Source organism: Oncorhynchus mykiss, chromosome 6, assembly GCF_013265735.2.
Source record: "Oncorhynchus mykiss isolate Arlee chromosome 6, USDA_OmykA_1.1, whole genome shotgun sequence".
NCBI lineage: Eukaryota > Metazoa > Chordata > Actinopteri > Salmoniformes > Salmonidae > Oncorhynchus > Oncorhynchus mykiss.
This window is the reverse complement of record NC_048570.1, coordinates 9,348,746-9,369,098: the sequence shown is the minus strand read 5'-3', so window position 1 is coordinate 9,369,098 and position 20,353 is coordinate 9,348,746. Positions and strand designations below refer to the sequence as shown.

Below are 20,353 nucleotides of genomic sequence, written 5' to 3'. Positions count from 1 at the left end.
ATTCCCTGTCAAGAGCAGAGTTCGAGTCCTCAAAGGTGTTCTACTCTACTTAATATATGTTATCCTACTACGGTCTTATTCGTTTTCATCTCAAAAAAATATGCTATATATAGAGACATTACATATTATGAGCCTATGAATAAAACATTATACAGCCTCAGTATTCTGTATTTCATTTCTCAATTTTTTTATTAATTTTCACTTTGTCATTATGGGGTATTGTGATGTCATTATGGGGTATTGTGATGTCATTACGGGGTATTGTGATGTCATTGTGGGGTATTGTGATGTCATTATGGGGTATTGTGATGTCATTATTGGCTATTGTGTGTAGATGGATAAGAAGAAATAATCTAGTTAATCCATTTTTTAATTCAGGCTGTAACACAACAATATGTGCTATTAGTCAAGGGGTCTGAATACATTCTGAAGGCGCTGTGCATGCCTGTTACAAGTTATTAAGCATTTTAAGTGTTACTAAAATACTATTGTGAAACTGTGGACACTTCAGAGAGAGGGGGAGGTTGTTAAGCCATAGACAATGAGGTCAGAAAACAAGACAAGTGTTATTTCGTTAAGGCACGGCAAAACAAGAATCATTGACGTATGGAGATCTCAAAACAATGGCTGTCCTTGTCAATGGTCCGCCATCCCCACTGGGGCTTCTAATAACCTACACCCATGGCTTTTTCAGAGAACCTCCACTGTAGTTATATTGGGAAGTGTCCATATCTGTTACTGCATCCCAAACGGCACCCTATTCCCTGTATGTATGTCCAGGGTCCATAGGGACAGGGCTCTAGTCAAAAGTAGTGCACTAAATAAGGGAATAGGGTACCGTTTGGGAGGAGCCCATTGTCCTTTGGCCTCTCTTCGTGAAAATTTGATAGGTCCTTGCCGCTCTTCAGTGGTCAGAGGCTCCATCCACAGTCTTTAAATGGAATTGAATGGCTCGGTCTCTCGTGTGGTTTGTACCAAATGAAAACAATAGCGTTTATGGAGTATGAGTAATGTCTCACAAGAGATGTAACAGAGGGAAACTGAGTTCAATTAGAATGTTAGGTCATAGACTGGCATTACAGCAGGGCTCTCCAGCTCTCACCAGTTCTTATTCACCCTGACCCTCTTCTCTCTGCCACTCATTTCTATACCGTGGGAGGCGTGCATTACCAACATAGCATTAGACAACATATTGCCCAGAGTCCAGTGGAGGCTGCTGAAGGGAAGGACAGCTCATAATAATGGCTGGAACGGAGCAAATGGAATGGGATCATGTGTTTGATACAATTCAACTCTATCCGCTCCAGCCATTGGGCTCCCGAGTGCTGCAAACAGTGTCACTACAGTCCCTGGTTCGAATCCAGGAAATATCACATCCGGCCGGTGATCGGGAGTCCCATAGGGTGGTGCACAATTGGCACAGCGTCGTCAGGGTTTGGCCAGGGTAGGCCGTCATAGGAAATAAAAATGTGCTCTTAACTGAATTGCCTAGTTAAATTCTGGTTCAATTTTACCACTAGCCCGTCCTCCCCAATTAAGGTGCCACCAACCTCCCGTGGCCCATACATGTGTAAATCTACCATTGTATACAGTAGGTCGGGCGCATAAACAGTGTATGGCTTCAGTTGTTTTCAATGGATAAGTGTGGTGCCAGATTTGGTTTGGATTTACCTTTGTGGGGGGTTGCAACTCATCTGACCAATAGTCTAGAACACTGGTTCTCAACCCTGGTCCTGGGGAGCCAAAGGGGGTGCACATTTTTAGTTTTTGCCCTAGCACTACACAGCTGATTCAAATGATTAACTCATCAAAAGGCTTTGATGATTTGAATCAGGTTTGTAGCCTTAAGGAAAAAAAAAACAGAATGTGCCCACCTTTGGGTCCCCAGGACCAGGATTGAGAACCACAGGTCTAGGAGAAAGACTGGCCCATACATTTTGGGTGCTAATGGGGAATGACAGTTGAAATAACGAGTTATAAGTTATAAGTTATTTTATTTAAGAATCAATAGGTATATAATTTATTTCAAAGTTCAAAAAATGGATCTACCAATTGCATATTGCCCCTATAAGCAGGTCTTGTTGTATCATTACATTACTAGCACTGTACCTAGCTAGCACAGAACGTTCCCACACCAAAAAAAAATAGTTCCAGGAACGTTCTGGGAACCGACATTTGTTAGCTGGGCATTCATTTTGCCAATGCACCCAAACCTCGCATAGCCAGAGAACCCACCAATTAGGCTACTACTGTCCTCAGTGCGTTGCCTGTTTGGACAGTATGCCAGTTTCACCGGGAGAGCTAAGGCAAGCACATCATCTTTTACATCCGTCAACAGCCAGATGGCTTCTTAGGGATGGTAGCCAATCTAGAGCTGAGAGGAGGTTTGTGAAGTGGGCTGGTAGAAAGGGATTGAGGGGGAGGGGGTTAAGATTAAAAAGTAGGGACCAATGCTTGCTCCAACCAGAGGACATTTCAGGGAATATTGAGAGGGTGTCAAGCAAGAGGAGATGGAGGGGGTTGTGTGTGTGTGTGTGTGTGTGTGTGTGTGTGTGTGTGTGTGTGTGTGTGTGTGTGTGTGTGTGTGTGTGTGTGTGTGTGTGTGTGTGTGTGTGTGTGTGTGTGTGTGCGCGTGCGAGTGTGAGTGTGTGAGTGTGTGTGTGTGTGTGTGTGTGTGTGTGTGTGCGTGCGTTCGTGTACTCACCCTGGAGATGGTGAGTGGCATGTTGAAGTCTTTTCCACCCTGCAGTCTGAAGCCCCATGGGGCCGGGCCAAGCAGGGACACACTGTAGTTACTGCTCATGGTTCTAGAACACTGGTAAGGATGGATTTCCACTGGTATGTTAACCCCGTAACTCTGGCTTTCAAGATCTGGAATGTGATAAGGGAAAGAGATTGTGTTTATTATACCATTTGGAAGCAAGACGGACAATCCATAAAAGTCTGTTATGATTGAAATCAACCTGAATACCATATCTTACCATATCTCAAAAACAATATAGGTGAACATTTACTTAATACGTACATAAATCGAAGATAGACATCTGAGTTCAGATGCTATGTTCAAATATGATTAAATATTAAATGCAGAGAGAATACGCTGTACTCCTCAGTACATAAATAAAACAAGGGAGCGAAATATGTTTCTTAAAATAAAACTCATAACATTGTCAAACAACAGCCTTCAAATCCCAGCCCACAGAGTTCCCAAAATAATACGCTGTATCACTGTGTGGAAAACTATTTTAAGAAGCAATTGAAGGACAAATGAAGGACACGACTAGAAGATGTTTAAACAAAAATTCTACTCTAATTGCTTGTTTCCCAGACCAGATTAAGCCTAGTCATGAAGTAAAAAGTACTTTCAATGGAGAGTCGCTTTATAATCCAGGACTTGGCATAATATGTGTCTGGGAAACCAGCCCAAGTGTTTTAGAATATGTCAAACCCTACCTCTAGTGTAGGTAGGCAGTCGTATCAGAGATGTAACTGCTATGCAGGTAGGTGGACAACGCAGCACACAGACCAGATCGCCTCGGCAAATCCCTTATCGGCAAAACACTGAGCCACACAGCAGTGTAATGGCCCTTTATACTGGACTAGTGAAGGAGGGGAGGGGGTAGAGAGGAGGGGTAAAGGGGAGGGAGTAAAGTGGAGGGGAGGGGGTAAAGGGGAGGGGAGAGGGTAGAGAGGAGGGGTAAAGGGGAGGGGAGAGGGTAAAGTACAGGGGAGGGGGTAAAGGGGAGGGGCGGGGTACATGGGAGAGAGTAAAGGGGAGGGGAGGTGGTAAAGGGGAGGGGAGGGGTAAAGAGGAGGGAGGAAAGGGGAGAGAGTAAAGGGGAGGGGAGGTGGTAAAGGGGAGGGAGGGGTAAAGGGGAGGGAGGAAAGGGGAGGGGAGGGGGTAAAGGAGAGGGGTAAAGGGGAGAGAGTAAAGGGGAGGGGAGGTGGTAAAGGGGAGGGGAGGGGGTAAAGGGAAGGGGGTAAAGGGGAGAGAGTAAAGGGGAGGGGAGGTGGTAAAGGGGAGGGGAGGGGTAAAGGGGAGGGGGTAAAGGGGAGAGAGTAAAGGGGAGGGGAGGTGGTAAAGGGGAGGGGAGGTGGTAAAGGGGAGGGAGGGGTAAAGGGGAGGTGGTAAAGGGGAGGGGAGGGGGTAAAGGGGAGGGGGTAAAGGGGAGAGAGTAAAGGTGGTAAAGGGGAGGGGAGGGAGGAAAGGGGGGGGGGAGGGGGTAAAGGAGAGGGGGTAAAGGGGAGAGAGTAAAGGGGAGGGGAGGTGGTAAAGGGGAGGGAGTAAAGGGGAGGGGGTAAAGGGAATGGGGTAAAGGGGAAGGGAGGGGGTAAAGGAGAGGGGGTAAAGGGGGGAGAGTAAAGGGGAGGGGAGGGGGTAAAGGAGAGGGGGTAAAGGGGAAGGAGTAAAGGGGAGGGGGTAAAGGGGAGGGGGTAAAGGGGAAGGGAGGGGGTAAAGGAGAGGGGGTAAAGGGGAAGGGAGGGGGTAAAGGGGTGGGGAGGGGGTAAAGGGGAGGGGGTAAAAGGGAGGGAGTAAAGGGGAGGGAGTAAAGGGGAGGGGGTAAAGGGGAAGGGTGCGGGTAAAGGGAGGGAGTAAAGGGGAAGGGAGGGGGTAAAGGAGAGGGGGTAAAGGGGAGGGGAAAAGCCCTCTCCTCTCCATTCAGTTCTATTCCAGGCCAATATTGACTTGTTTTTTAGCAGGAGACTGATATAGTTGCACTCAGTCGGTGTTCCACAGCCAGCTCATAGCTCTCAGTGTGTTCACCCAGCCACTAATAGCTGTCTTTGATGGGCCTTCATTCAAAAGTAGGGCTGTGACGTTCATTGAATTTTAGATGACGGTAATTGGCCAGCCAAATGACCTCGGTCTCCGTAATAACCGTTCGAATAGCAAACAAAATATATACATTACCAGTCAAAGGTTTGGACACACCTACTCATTCAAGGGTTTTTCTTTATTTGTACTATTTTCTACACTGTAGAATAATAGTGACGACTTCAAAACTATGAAAAAACACACATGGAATCATGTAGTAACCAGAAAAGTGTTAAACAAATCAAAATGTTTGTTTTATTTTAGATTCTTGATTCTTATTTTAGATGCCTTGATGACAGCTTTGCACACAGAGTCTATGTTATCTCAGAAAAGGACTTGTGTGGAGTACCACTTTCAGCTGAGCCGTTGTCGCACCTAAACGTTCCCACTTCACAATAACAGCACTTACAGCTGACCGGGGCAGCTCTAGCAGGGCAGACATTTGACAAACTGACTTGTTGGAAAGGTGGCACACTACGACGATGCTACATTGAAAGTCACTGAGCTCTTCAGTACGGCCCATTCTACTGACAATGTTTGTCTATGGAGATTGCATGGCTGTGTGCTCGATTTTATACACCTGTCAGCAACGGGTGTGGCTGAATTAGCCGAATCCACTAATTTGAAAGAGTGTCCACATACTAATGACCATGTAGTGTACATACAGTAAAAATATCATATAAACGGCTATGATGGTTATTGTTATTTTTCATAATGGTGTTTACACTTATACTGTAATTGTGCCCTAATCAAAGGGGTTTTTCATTTTAAAGCAGAGAGAGAAAATAATGCATGACCTTACGTGACCTTACATGACCTTATGTGACAGGCTGAGGCATTAATGCATGACCTTACATGACCTTACATGACCTTAAAACACCTTATGTGACAAGTTGAGGCATTAATGTATGACCTTATGTGACCTTACATGACCTTGCATGACCTTATGTGACAGGCTGAGGCATTAATGCATGACCTTACATGACCTTACATGACCTTAAAACACCTTATGTGACAAGTTGAGGCATTAATGTATGACCTTATGTGACCTTACATGACCTTGCATGACCTTATGTGACAGGCTGAGGCATTAATGCATGACCTATAGCTCTGTTATGACAACTTCCACCGAATAAAGCCGTTGACTGATGCAAAGAGAATGAGGCGAAACACACAGAGGGGACGGTCTCGGTTAGTCTCTCAGAAGGATGGACAAATAGGCCGACAGACAGAGAGACAGACGGACAGGCAGACAGACAGGCAGACAGAGAGACAGACGGACAGGCAGACAGACAGGTGTGTTTGTCCGGAGGCCTGCCAGGTGTAACAGGAGCAGCCCCGGGGAGGGAAGCTGCAGCCCTGTGCTCTGAGGTCACAGGTCACCAAAGGTCACCAGAGGTCACAGGGAAGCCTGCGTGCAGAGGAAGAGGAAGTACCAAAGAACGGAGGTGGATCAAAGGGACCCTGATTACTACTACAGCTAATAGCTTATAAAGAGCCATGTGGAAGGGCCATGAGAAACACCGCTCCATTATGGGAACCATGGACATGGTAACAAATAATTGTGTAACATGGAAGTTGCTGCGCGGCCACTCAAGGCAGGGTTGCATTCCAGTTCAGTCCCAGTGCTGCTTTCTGAAAATATAACATGGAGGTCGATTACACTGATTTGAACAAAAATGTGCTATGTTGTACAGTATAAATGACTAACAAACACAGTGTCCATGTTACAAACACTGTTAGGACAGCCTCAGTCTCAGCAGGACTTGTGTCAATATAATACGAAGTCTACAATAGAGAGAGGATAGAACCTGAAACAGGGACTACAATAGAGAGAGGGTAGAACCTGAAACAGTGACTACAATAGAGACAGGATAGAACCTGAAACAGGGACTGCGATAGAGAGAGAATAGAACCTGAAACAGGGACTACAATAGAGAGAGGATAGAACCTGAAACAGGGACTACAATAGAGAGAGGATAAAACCTGAAACAGGGACTACAATAGAGACAGGGTAGAACCTGAAACAGGGACTACAATAGAGAGGATAGAACCTGAAACCGGGACTACAATAGAGAGAGGATAGAACCTGAAACAGGGACTACAATAGAGAGTGGATAGAACCTGAAACAGGGACTGCGATAGAGAGAGAATAGAACCTGAAACAGGGACTACAATAGAGAGAGGATATAACCTGAAACAGGGACTACAATAGAGAGAGGATAGAACCTGAAACAGGGACTACAATAGAGAGAGGATAGAACCTGAAACAGGGACTACAATAGAGACAGGGTAGAACCTGAAACAGGGACTACAATAGAGAGAGGATAGAACCTGAAACAGGGACTACAATAGAGACAGGATAGAACCTGAAACAGAGACTACAATAGAGAGAGGATAGAACCTGAAACGGGGACTGCAATAGAGAGAGAATAGAACCTGAAACAGGGACTACAATAGAGAGAGGATAGAACCTGAAACAGGGACTACAATAGAGAGAGGATAGAACCTGAAACAGGGACTACAATAGAGACAGGGTAGAACCTGAAACAGGGACTACAATAGAGAGAGGATAGAACCTGAAACAGGGACTACAATAGAGAGAGGATAAAACCTGAAACATGGACTACAATAGAGACAGGGTAGAACCTGAAACAGGGACTACAATAGAGAGGATAGAACCTGAAACCGGGACTACAATAGAGAGAGGATAGAACCTGAAACAGGGACTACAATAGAGAGGGGATAGAACCTGAAACAGGGAATACAATAGAGAGAGGATAGAACCTGAAACAGGGATACAATAGAGAGAGGATAGAACCTGAAACAGGGACTACAATAGAGAGAGGATAGAACCTGAAACAGGGACTACAATAGAGACAGGATAGAACCTGAAACAGGGACTACAATAGAGAGAGGATAGAACCTGAAACAGGGACTACAATAGAGAGAGGATAGAACCTGAAACAGGGACTACAATAGAGAGAAAATAGAACCTGAAACAGGGACTACAATAGAGACAGGGTAGAACCTGAAACAGGGACGACAATAGAGAGAGGATATAACATGAAACAGGGACTACAATAGAGAGGATAGAACCTGAAACAGGGACTACAATAGAGAGAGGATAGAACCTGAAACAGGGACTACAATAGAGACAGGGTAGAACCTGAAACAGGGATTACAATAGAGAGAGGATAGATCCTGAACCAGAGGGGCCCAGGGGATCTGAGGCCCAGGTGGGGATAGTCAGTCATAATAACTCCAGAAACAATGAGAGTGTACGCACTGCAGTCACAACCCTCAGACTCGGTGCCATTCAAAGTTCCTTTGTTCAGGCTCAGTGTCTATTTCAGGCCCCATATGCTCACCTCTCTACCCCCTAATGATCTTAGCTTTGTCCCTGCCTCCTAACAACACACACACAAAAAAACACGCCACGCCACTCCACCCAGTTTAAATTGCATGATAATCTGCCCCACATAAATTTCATTTATCGCATCATCCACATGAACAAAAGAATCCCCCAGGCACAGATGCTGGTTAGGTGCAATGTATGCTACATCCAGCCCTTCTTCTAGGCTGAGGGGAACAGCCGAGCTTCAACAGAATGATCCATGGTTTTTACAGCATGTTCACATATACACACTTTAACAGCAGGATCATATGTAGGTGATTCTTGCAACCCCCTCTGGCATCCTTCGCTAAACAAAATGACGTATTCACTGTTGTTTAGTGAAGGATGCCAGAGGGGGTTGTAAGAATCCTCTACATATGATCCTGCTGTTAAAGTGTGTATATGTGAACATGCTGTAAAAAAAAAAAAAAAAAGTAAATTTGGAAATACAAGAGACGTAAATTATCCAACGATGGCTATTGTGTGATCCGTTATTACTTTGTTTAATTGTTGATTCAGATTTGAAAAGGGACGGTGTGCCAGCATCAACACCGTAAGGGCTCAGATGACCAGAGAGCAACGCAACACAAACAGCACAGAGCAGCAAGCTAGACGGTGGGGTAATGATGTCAGTCTCGCCATCTGATCTCTCTGTTCCCCAGACCTGAGCCTAGATAATGCCCATTCTATCCTGCCTCCACTGTGGTAGTATGTATAGTTCTCATGCACTGGTGGAGACCCTTCTACGGCCCAAATGGAAACTCATTTACAGTGCACTACTTTTGACCAAAAACTTATGGGACCTACACTATGTGGGCATAAAGGATGTCATTTGGGACAAATCCCATCTCCAACCCTGAATCCTTACCCTCTGATAGCTAACCACCAATGAATGGCTGGCTGACAGAAATACAGTCATTTAATTTAGGCAATTTAGACGCAAAACAATCATGCTTAATTGTAGCCGTGCGGCTCCCAAAACTCCACAGCATTTGGAAAAATATGAAAATATGAAACAGTTTACAATGGATAGCTTTTTTACTATCCACTTTCACTGTTCCTGGATCAGCCTAGTGTCGTTTCACTGTTCCTGGAGCAGCCTAGTGTCGTTTCACTGTTCCTGGAGCTGCCTAGTGTCGTTTCACTGTTCCTGGAGCAGCCTAGTGTCGTTTCACTGTTCCTGGAGCAGCCTAGTGTTGTTGCACTGTTCCTGGAGCAGCCTAGTGTCTTTCACTGTTCCTGGAGCTGCCTAGTGTCGTTTCACTGTTCCCGGAGCAGCCTAGTGTCGTTTCACTGTTCCTGGAGCAGCCTAGTGTCGTTTCACTGTTCCTGGAGCTGCCTAGTGTCGTTTTACTGTTCCTGGAGCAGCCTAGTGTCGTTTCACTGTTCCTGGAGCAGCCTAGTGTCGTTTCACTGTTCCTGGAGCTGCCTAGTGTCGTTTCACTGTTCCTGGAGCAGCCTAGTGTCGTTTCACTGTTCCTGGAGCTGCCTAGTGTCGTTTCACTGTTCCTGGAGCAGCCTAGTGTTGTTGCACTGTTCCTGGAGCTGCCTAGTGTCGTTTCACTGTTCCTGGAGCAGCATAGTGTTGTTGCACTGTTCCTGGAGCAGCCTAGTGTCTTTCACTGTTCCTGGAGCAGCCTAGTGTCGTTTCACTGTTCCTGGAGCTGCCTAGTGTCGTTTCACTGTTCCTGGAGCAGCCTAGTGTTGTTGCACTGTTCCTGGAGCAGCCTAGTGTCTTTCACTGTTCCTGGAGCAGCATAGTGTTGTTTCACTGTTCCTGGAGCAGCCTAGTGTCGTTTCACTGTTCCTGGAGCAGCCTAGTGTCGTTTCACTGTTCCTGGAGCAGCCTAGTGTCTTTCACTGTTCCTGGAGCAGCCTAGTGTCGTTTCACTGTTCCTGGAGCAGCCTAGTGTCGTTTCACTGTTCCTGGAACAGCCTAGTGTCTTTCACTGTTCCTGGAGCAGCCAAGTGTCGTTTCACTGTTCCTGGAGCAGCCTAGTGTCGTTTCACTGTTCCTGGAGCAGCCTAGTGTCGTTTCACTGTTCCTGGAGCTGCCTAGTGTCGTTTCACTGTTCCTGGAGCAGCCTAGTGTCGTTTCACTCTTCCTGGAGCAGCCTAGTGTCTTTCACTGTTCCTGGAGCAGCCTAGTGTCGTTTCACTGTTCCTGGAGCAGCCTAGTGTCGTTTCACTGTTCCTGGAGCAGCCTAGTGTCGTTTCACTGTTCCTGGAGCTGCCTAGTGTCGTTTCACTGTTCCTGGAGCAGCCCAGTGTCGTTTCACTCTTCCTGGAGCAGCCTAGTGTCGTTTCACTGTTCCTGGAGCTGCCTAGTGTCGTTTCACTGTTCCTGTTGCAGCCTAGTGTCGTTTCACTGTTCCTGGAGCAGCCTAGTGTCGTTTCACTGTTCCTGGAGCTGCCTAGTGTCCTTTCACTGTTCCTGGAGCAGCCTAGTGTTGTTTCACTGTTCCTGGAGCAGCCTAGTGTCCTTTCACTGTTCCAGGAGCAGCCTAGTGTCCTTTCACTGTTCCTGAATAGGATCTCTATGTTCAGACAGTGCACATTTGATTAGGTATTCCCTTTCCCCTTCATTTATAGGTCAGCTAATGCTGATCCTTTTCGGGATTGAAATCAAATGCTAAAGAAACACAAGCCACTGACAGTCTATGATAAGTCCCGTTTGGGGCCTCATAACATACTTTATTTACAACTCTGTTACCTTTGCTGACTCTGGACCACACTTGTAAGGTGAAAATGCCACTAGGCCCTGATCTTGTGTCTGTTTTCTATTTCCCCCACTAATGGCTAAGGTTAGCATTAGAGGAATGGAAGCTGATCCTAGATCTGTACCTAGGGGAAACTTCACCCCGGAGACCTAAACTCTGTGAATCTGATTCTGATCTCATCATGTTTTTTTATTGGCAGGTGATAGTCAAGAGAGAATACAACATCCAATAACAGGCAACATGTGTAGATGCAGTCTAGGTACTACAACATCCTAAATACTTGTGTTCATCCAGTCATTTTATCTGCTCAACTCTACGAGCCTTCTAATTCAAGCCCTCTTATTTGTCCCCAAATCTGAGCCCTATGGGAGACCTGTCAAAAGTAGTGCACTACATAGGGAATAGGGTACAATTTGGGATAAAGCCTTACTCACAGTGGAAAATATTCAGAAGGGTGATCCCCTATAAAGGGGATTTGCAGTTCCAAGCAAGACACTGAGTGAAATGTGGGGATTTGCAGCTGTTCAGGGGCCCAGATGGGAGGGGCCAAGCGCCCAAGCCAATATCATTAGTAGAGTTATGCCCAAATTGAACCTACAGTATAGTCTCCTATACAAGATCCTACAGTATAGTCTCCTATACAAGATCCTACAGTATAGTCTCCTATACAAGATCCTACAGTATAGTCTCCTATAATAGATCCTACAGTATAATCTCCTATACAAGATCCTACAGTATAGTCTCCTATAATAGAATCTACAGTATAGTCTCCTATAATAGATCCTACAGTATAGTCTCCTATACAAGATCCTACAGTATAGTCTCCTATACAAGATCCTACAGTATAGTCTCCTATACAAGATCCTACAGTATAGTCTCCTATAATAGAATCTATAGTATAGTCTCCTATAATAGATCATACAGTATAGTCTCCTATAATAGATCCTACAGTATAGTCTCCTATACAAGATCCTACAGTATAGTCTCCTATAATAGATCCTACAGTATAGTCTCCTATACAAGATCCTACAGTATAGTCTCCTATAATAGAATCTACAGTATAGTCTCCTATAATAGATCCTACAGTATAGTCTCCTATAATAGATCCTACAGTATAGTCTCCTATAATAGATCCTACAGTATAGTCTCCTATACAAGATCCTACAGTATAGTCTCCTATAATAGATCCTACAGTATAGTCTCCTATACAAGATCCTACAGTATAGTCTCCTATAATAGAATCTACAGTATAGTCTCCTATACAAGATCCTACAGTACAGTCTCCTATAATAGATCCTACAGTATTGTCTCCTATAATAGATCCTACAGTATTGTCTCCTATAATAGATCCTACAGTATTGTCTCCTATAATAGATCCTACAGTATAGTATCCTATAATAGATCCTACAGTATAGTCTCCTATAATAGATCCTACAGTATAGTCTCCTATAATAGATCCTACAGTATTGTCTCCTATAATAGATCCTACAGTATTGTCTCCTATAATAGATCCTACAGAATTGTCTCCTATAATAGATCCTACAGTATAGTCTCCTATAATAGATCCTACAGTATAGTCTCCTATAATAGATCCTACAGTATAGTCTCCTATAATAGATCCTACAGTATTGTCTCCTATAATAGATCCTACAGTATTGTCTCCTATAATAGATCCTACAGCATTGTCTCCTATTATAGATCCTACAGTATAGTCTCCTATAATTGACTTCTCATGAATCACCGTTTTAATAAATACAGTCTCGTCCCAAATGTTACCCTGTTCCCTACATCGTGCACTACTTTTGACCGGGGACCCAGAGCGTAGTGCATTATATAGGGAATAGAGGCCCATAGGGTAGTGCATTTTATAGGGAATAGGGGCCCATAGGGTAGTGCATTATATAGGGAAGAGGGGCCCATAGAGTTCTGGTAAAAAAGTAGTCAACTTTTACAGGGATTAGGGTGCCATACGGGACACAGACACACCCCCACCTTCAGAACAATCCAGACTATTCAACCAATCCACCAATCCCGAGTATGGAGCCATGGGGGTGCCTGTGCAAACAATAACTTTCCGAACTCTCTTTCCTTCCTGCTAGAGCAGCTGTTGTGTGTTGACTGCATGCTGGCTGTGTCCAGTTCAGTTCCAGTTCCAGCCTTTAGCTAGGATTAGCTGCCTCTCCTGTTGCCCCAGGCAGGCTAGAGCTAAGGGAGCAATTTTAGAGAGGCTCCCTCCCTCCCTCTGTCTGTCTGTCTGTCTGTCTGTCTGTCTGTCTGTCTGTCTGTCTGTCTGTCTGTCTGTTTTAGAGAGGCTCTGTCTGTCTGTCTGTCTGCCTGTCTGTCTCTGTTTTAGAGAGGCTCTGTCTGTCTGTCTGTCTGTCTATCTGCCTGTCTGTCTCTGTTTTAGAGAGGCTTTGTCTGTCTGTCTGTCTGTCTGTCTGTCTGTCTGTCTGTCTGTCTGTCTGTCTGTCTGTCTGTGTTTTAGAGAGGCTTTGTCTGTCTGTCTGTCTGTCTGTCTGTCTGTCTGTCTGTCTGTCTGTCTGTCTGTCTGTCTGTCTGTCTGTCTGTCTGTCTGTCTGTCTGTCTGTCTGTCTGTCTGTCTGTCTCACACCCTGCCTGCCTGTCTACCTGTGTTTTAGAGGCTAGGTCTGGCTGCCTGCCTGCCTGCCTGTGTTTTAGAGGTCGTGGGGCGGCAGGGTAGCCTAGTGGTTAGAGCATTGGACTAGTAACTGGAAGGTTACAAGTTCAAACCCCCAAGCTGACATGGTACAAATCTGTCATTCTGCCCCTGAACAAGGCAGTTAACCCACTGTTCCTAGACCATCATTGAAAATAAGAATTTGTTCTTAACTGACTTGCCTAGTTAAATAAAGGTAAAATAAACAAATGTCTGTCTCCCTGTGTTTTAGAGGTTATGCCTGCCTGCCTGTGTTTTAGAGGCTATGTCTGTCTGTCTGTCTGCCTGCCTGCCTGCCTGCCTGCCTGCCTGCCTGCCTGCCTGTCTGTCTGCCTGCCTGCCTGCCTGTCTGTCTGTCTGTCTGCCTGCCTGTCTGCCTGTGTTTCAGAGGCTATGTCTGCCTGCCTGTCTGCCTGTGTTTTAGAGGCTATGTCTGTCTGCTTGCCTGTCTGCCTGTGTTTTAGAGGTTATGTCTGCCTGCCTGCCTGTCTGTTTGCCTGTCAATGGCTTCCTACCTCATCCCCCTGGCTGCAGACAGAGCTAGGCCTGTGCCACATAGTAGCTCTTGTGCTGATGTAGACAGCTTAGTGAAATGATAAACACAAGAGCAGATTCCCTGAGCTGCTCCATTACACATCACTCAGTCTGTGGCTTTATGCACAGACTCTGGAACAGTATGACACGTTTATACTATTTAATGACTCATTTTATTATTACTATACCCAACGCAGTCATTGACAAGATAAACAAAAACACACAAAAAAACAAGGGACATGTGTCTTCATCCTACTATATCATTTGAGGCCATATGGCCATGGCTTAAGGCTCTACATGAGAAGCAAGCTAGGTCTCCGAGGCATATCAAAGCATCTGCTCCAATCACTGAGCTAACATCAATACACCCAACCCCCAAACATAAATGCACCCAACCACCAAACATCAATGCACCCAACCCCCAAACATCAATGCACCCAGCCCTAGTAATGTAAAGCTCCCTGCCTCCCTCTCCTCTCTGTCTCTCTTCAACAACAATGAATGAAAACAGCCCACTGATATCTGGTGATTGGCGGTCACTGCTGGTAAGTAGCTGAGGTTAACAGGGTCTCTCTATTCCTCCTGCAACACAATCAGTTGTCCCTCTTTCTCTTTCTCAGTCAAATACTAATTATTTATGATTAATTATGCACACACACGTCTCCCTACACATGCACATGCACACACATACACACACACACACACACGCACGCACGCACGCACGCACGCACACACACACACACACACACACACACACACACACACACACACACACACACACACACACACAGTAATTATATCTAATCGAGTTTGTATTTCTGACAGAAAATGCCAAATTCTGCAAATAGGAAGCTAGACTACAGTTGTGTTGAAATGAAATAACGTGATGGCACACACATTACAAGCAAAACCAAAACCAAACGTATTCCTTTTCCCCCAATATGGCTTATGACATTATGACAGGCTACATTATGACATGACTTTATGAGAGCCTACATTATGACATGACTTTATGACGGCCTACATTATGACATAACTTCATGACAGCCTACATTATAAAATTACTTTATGAGAGCCTACATTATGACATGACTTTATGACAGACTACATTATGACATGACTTTATGACAGACTACATTATAAAATTACTTTATGAGAGCCTACATTATGACATGACTTTATGACAGCCTACATTATGACATAACTTCATGACAGCCTACATTATGACATAACTTCATGACAGCCTACATTATAAAATTACTTTATGACAGCTTACATTATGACATGACTTTATGACAGACTACATTATAAAATTACTTTATGAGAGCCTACATTATGACATGACTTTATGACAGCCTACATTATGACATAACTTCATGACAGCCTACATTATAAAATTACTTTATGACAGCTTACATTATGACATGACTTTATGACAGCCTATATTATGACATGACTTCATGAAATTAATTTATTACAGCCTACATTATGACATGACTTTATGACAGACTACATTATGACATGACTTTATGACAGACTACATTATGACATGACTTTATGACAGCCTACATTATAACATCACTTTATGACAGCTTACATTATGACATGACTTTATGACAGCCTATATTATGACATGACTTCATGAAATTAATTTATTACAGCCTACATTATGACATGACTTTATGACAGCCTACATTATGACATGATATTATGACAGCCTACATTATGACATGACTTTATGACAGCCTACATTATGACATGACTTTATGACAGCCTACATTATGACATTACTTTATGACAGCCTACATTATGACATAACTTTATGACAGTCTACATTATGACATAATTTTATGACATGACTTAAAACAGCCTAAATTATGACCTGACTTTATAACAGCTTACATTATGACATGACTTTATGACAGCCTACATTATGACATGATTTTAAGACAGCCTACATTATGACATTACTTTATGACATAACTCTATGACATGAGTTTATGACAGCCTACATTATGACATAACATTATGACAGTCTACATTATGACATGACTTTAAAACAGCCTAAATTATGACATCAGAGACTCTGGGTTCGCGCCCAGGCTCTGTCGTAACCGGCCGCAACCGGTAGGTCCGTGGGGCGACGCACAATTGGCCTAGCGTCGTCCGGGTTAGGGAGGGCCTGGCCGGTAGGGATGTCCTTGTCTCATCGCGCACCAGCAACTCCTGTGGCAGGCCGGGCGCAGTGCGCGCTAACCAAGGTTGCCAGGTGCACGGTGTTTCCTCCAGCACATTGGTGCTGCTGGCTTCCGGGATAGATGAGCGCTGTGTTAAGAAGCAGTGCGGCTTGGTTGGGTTGTGTATCGGAGGACGCATGACTTTCAACCTTCGTCTCTCCCGAGCCCGTACGGGAGTTGTAGCAATGAGACAACATAGTAGCTACTAAAACAATTGGATACCACGAAATTGGGGAGAAAAAGGGGTAAAATTCACACACAAAAAAATACATTTTGACAGCCTACATTATGACATAACTTTATGACAGCCTACATTATGACATGACTTTATGACAGCCTACATTATGACAGACTTTAGGACATGACTTTATGACAGCCTACATTATTACATAACTTTATGACAGTCTACATTATGACATAACTTTATGACAGCCTACATTATGACATGACTTTATGACAGCTTACATTATGAGATGACTTTATGACAGCCTACATTATGACAACCTACATTATGACATGACTTTATGACAGCCTACATTAAAACATGACTTCATGACAGCCTACATTATGACAGCCTACATTATGACAGTCTACATTATGACATGACTTTATGACATCCTATATTATGACATGACTTTATGAAATGACTTTACGACAGCCTACATTATGAGAGGACATTATGACAGGTTCATGACAAGTCACAACTATAGCAGCAGCTCAGTATAAACCATGTAGCCTTTGTGACCATAATTCCATCTATGGTGAGATACAATGGCCATCATCCTTCACTTGGCCAGGGCTGGGTGTAACTGATTACACACAGTTACGTTACCAGTAGAAATACTGTAATCAGATTACAGATACTTTTGAAAAACTAGATGATTACTTCTTGGATTTCAAAAAAATTCATAAAGGATGTTTCTGTAAAAAAAATTTTTTTTTTTAAAGATTATGACAGCTCTGTTCTGAATGACATTCAAATAAGCATCGAAAAAAAATTGCAAGTTTGTTCCACCTGAGCGAGTCTGACCACAAATCAGAGACCAACCATTATGATGACACACCAAATGCATTTGATGGATCCTGGACTTCCTCTAATGCCGCTCAAGGGGAATGTAATCCATAAATAACGTAATCAGATTATGTTACTGAGTTTGGGGTAATCCAAAAATTATTTTACTGATGAAAATGTTGGACAGGCAACTAGTAACTAACGAATTATTATTATTTCGAAAGTAACCTACCCAACTCTGCACTTGACCCTGCCTCACACGGCACAGTGCATTGAACACAGACCTTAAACTAACTAAACCATAATCTATTATAGAAAATTTTCCCCCGTGCACTTGTTTCAACGCAGTTACCATCTCCTTTGTCATGCATGCTAATAGATGTTTCGCTGATTGGTTCACCCACCTCTTCACCACGCGGTCCAGGCTCCGTCGTTCACGACTACTGTCTGCTCCAGTTCAATGGGAATGTGGTCCTGTGGCTTTCCTCGGCGTCCTAGACCAGTTTGACTTCTGCCACGAACTCCGCTCTTTACAATCAGTTCAACAGCGAGGGAGGCGAATTGCCTTCTTCATGTTACGTCATGAAAGCAGGGACAGTATCAGTAGATTCATTTGTTTCCATTCATAAGGCGTGCTGTTTGAATGCACGAGATTTTCATAGTGTTGACGAAAGAAAACAACGAAAACAAAAAATAAAAAGCAATAAAGAAAATACGAGTGGACATTCAGAGAATAATAGCCAATGGATTTCTGGGAACATTAACCCACTAAAATGTAAATTCAATTATATATGCAGTGTCCTACATAAATTATATTATTATGTGTATTGTTACAAACACTTCCTTGAGCAGATTTTCTAATAAACTATTGAATAGCTTAAAATTGTGAATGACCGTAGAAAATCTGTGTTTGTTCAATTTAATGTGACTGATGCTGAATTTGTGTATGATAGCGATTCTAAGAACAATTTACGTGCGAAGGATGCCACACCTTGACTTCATTCTTATCCCAGTAATAGCTTCCAGTTAGCTCTGGTCCATGGTGTTAGTGCGCGTTCGTCTAGATCTAGGTCTACTGGTGGAGAAACGCGTACTAACGCCCTGGACCAGTTTTGCCCCTGTTCCAGATTTGAGAAGTCTTTCTCGATAGCTACAGTAAATGAGGGAAACAAATTAAAAATAAATAGATACCTTCACTGTTCAGGTAATGGATACTGAATAATGACTAGGCCTAGGCCACTATATTCAATGCATTATGTGATAAATGTGTGGATGACGTTCACACGTTCACGGGGCGGCAGGTAGCCTAACGGTTAGAGCAGTGGGTCAGTAACTGAAAGGTTGCTGACCCAGAAGGACAGGTAAAGAAAGATCTGTCCTTCATGCCCCTGAACAAGGCAGCTAACCCACTGTTCCCGAGGCCGTCGTTGTAAGTAAGAATTTGTTCTTACATTGCCTCATTAAATAAAAAATATCGGGACTCATTTGATTGCTCTGAATTCCCTTGAGAAAAATATATCCTATTCTAATTTGTTATTAAGTCACTGCAGATGTTATTAACCTTTATTTAACTAGGCAAGTCAGTTAAGAACAAATTCTTATTTTCAATGATGGTCTAGGAACAGTGGGTTAACAGTTGCCTATTCAGGGGCAGAAGGACAGATTTGTACCTTGTCAGCTCGGGGGTTTGAACTTGCAACCTTTCAGTTACTAGTCCAACACTCTAACCACTAACCACTGAAGCCCCCCGTATCACAGAAGACGGGAGTAGAGCATCCAGTTGAATGCACCTCACAGCAATAAAACCCAGAGACTAGGGTTTTACGTCCCAAATGGCACCCTAATCCCTATATAGTGCACTACTTTTGACCAGAGTCTTATGGGGCCTGGTGAAAAGTGGTGCACTGAATACCGTATCGCTGACTTCAGATACCAGGTATTCTGGTTTCCTGATTACATATCCAGTTTCAGAAAGCACCATGGAAAGTGATGTCATCTTTTACCTCGATCAGCTGCTAAGAATGAGTGCCATTTGGGGACTAGGGGAAATAGCAGAGGGGAAAATCCAGTAGTTCTGATTGTTCTTCAGATCTTAATGTTGAACTCCGTGCATGATACAAAGAAGGAGATTTGATCTGATTCTTTAATTCACTCATTGGTTGGTTGAAAGACAGACACAGGTTCACACAGTATGTTTTCATTTGGTATAAGTGTGTTAATAACAGTCTTCCAAGTACATTTTTGTCGAGCTCCTCTACTTCACCGTCTGATAAAAGGATGACTATAAGGTGTATGGGTATCTACAACCCTCTAGTGGCAAGAATGTCCATTTCTGCTTCTCTCCCATCTGATCTCAATGGCCCGTATTCATAAAGCATCTCATGAGTATTAGTGCTGATCTACAATAGGTTGAGTTTTGCCTTTTAGATCCGAATAAATAACATTAAATGGACAGGGGTGGACCTGATCCTACTGTAGATCTGAGACACTTTGTGAATACGGGCCAGTATGTCCTTGTCGCAACCCATGTAATCGACACTCTCCTCAACAAGCAACTGATGGTGTGACATTAATACCACATTTTAGACACTGTCCGTCATACATTCAAACACTGTCCCTTGAGTGATACAAGACAGAACCATTGATTCAAGACAGGTAAAACATGATCAAATCAATACAAAACAAAGGGAAATATATATTATTATTTTTTTACTTTCTGCTTTTATGGCATCACTTAAAAGGTCCAATGTTGAAGTTTTTATATCAATATCAAATCATTTCTGGGTAACAATGAAGAACTTTATTGTAATAGATTTCCATTCAAATGGGCAAAAACATATTTCCCAAGCAATATTTTTTTTTATGTAGGACTGTCTGTGAGTGGTCTGAGTGAGGATGGGAAAACTGACAACTAGCTGTCATTGGTAGAGGTTTGGAACTCTCTTTGTTATTGGTCTATT

General features: G+C 43.6%; 1 protein-coding gene across 5 annotated transcripts in view; it reads right to left on the bottom strand.

Annotated features, from left to right (window-relative positions):
• pdlim5a (PDZ and LIM domain 5a) overlaps positions 1–17,953 on the bottom strand; it is a 126,725-nt gene extending 108,772 nt beyond the window's left edge. For 4 of the 5 annotated variants that reach the window (XM_036979370.1, XM_036979374.1, XM_036979371.1 and 1 more), the window contains exons 1-2: positions 3,454–3,583; positions 2,705–2,871 (exon numbers count right to left, since the gene is read on the bottom strand). In XM_036979370.1, the coding sequence (XP_036835265.1) occupies positions 2,705–2,803 (99 nt within the window). In that variant the 5' untranslated portion in view covers positions 2,804–2,871; positions 3,454–3,583. Of the gene's footprint in view, positions 1–2,704; positions 2,872–3,453; positions 3,584–17,797 lie in introns of those variants that run through there. The other variant, XM_036979372.1, reaches the window with a different exon arrangement.
• Positions 17,954–20,353: the final 2,400 nt, after the last annotated feature.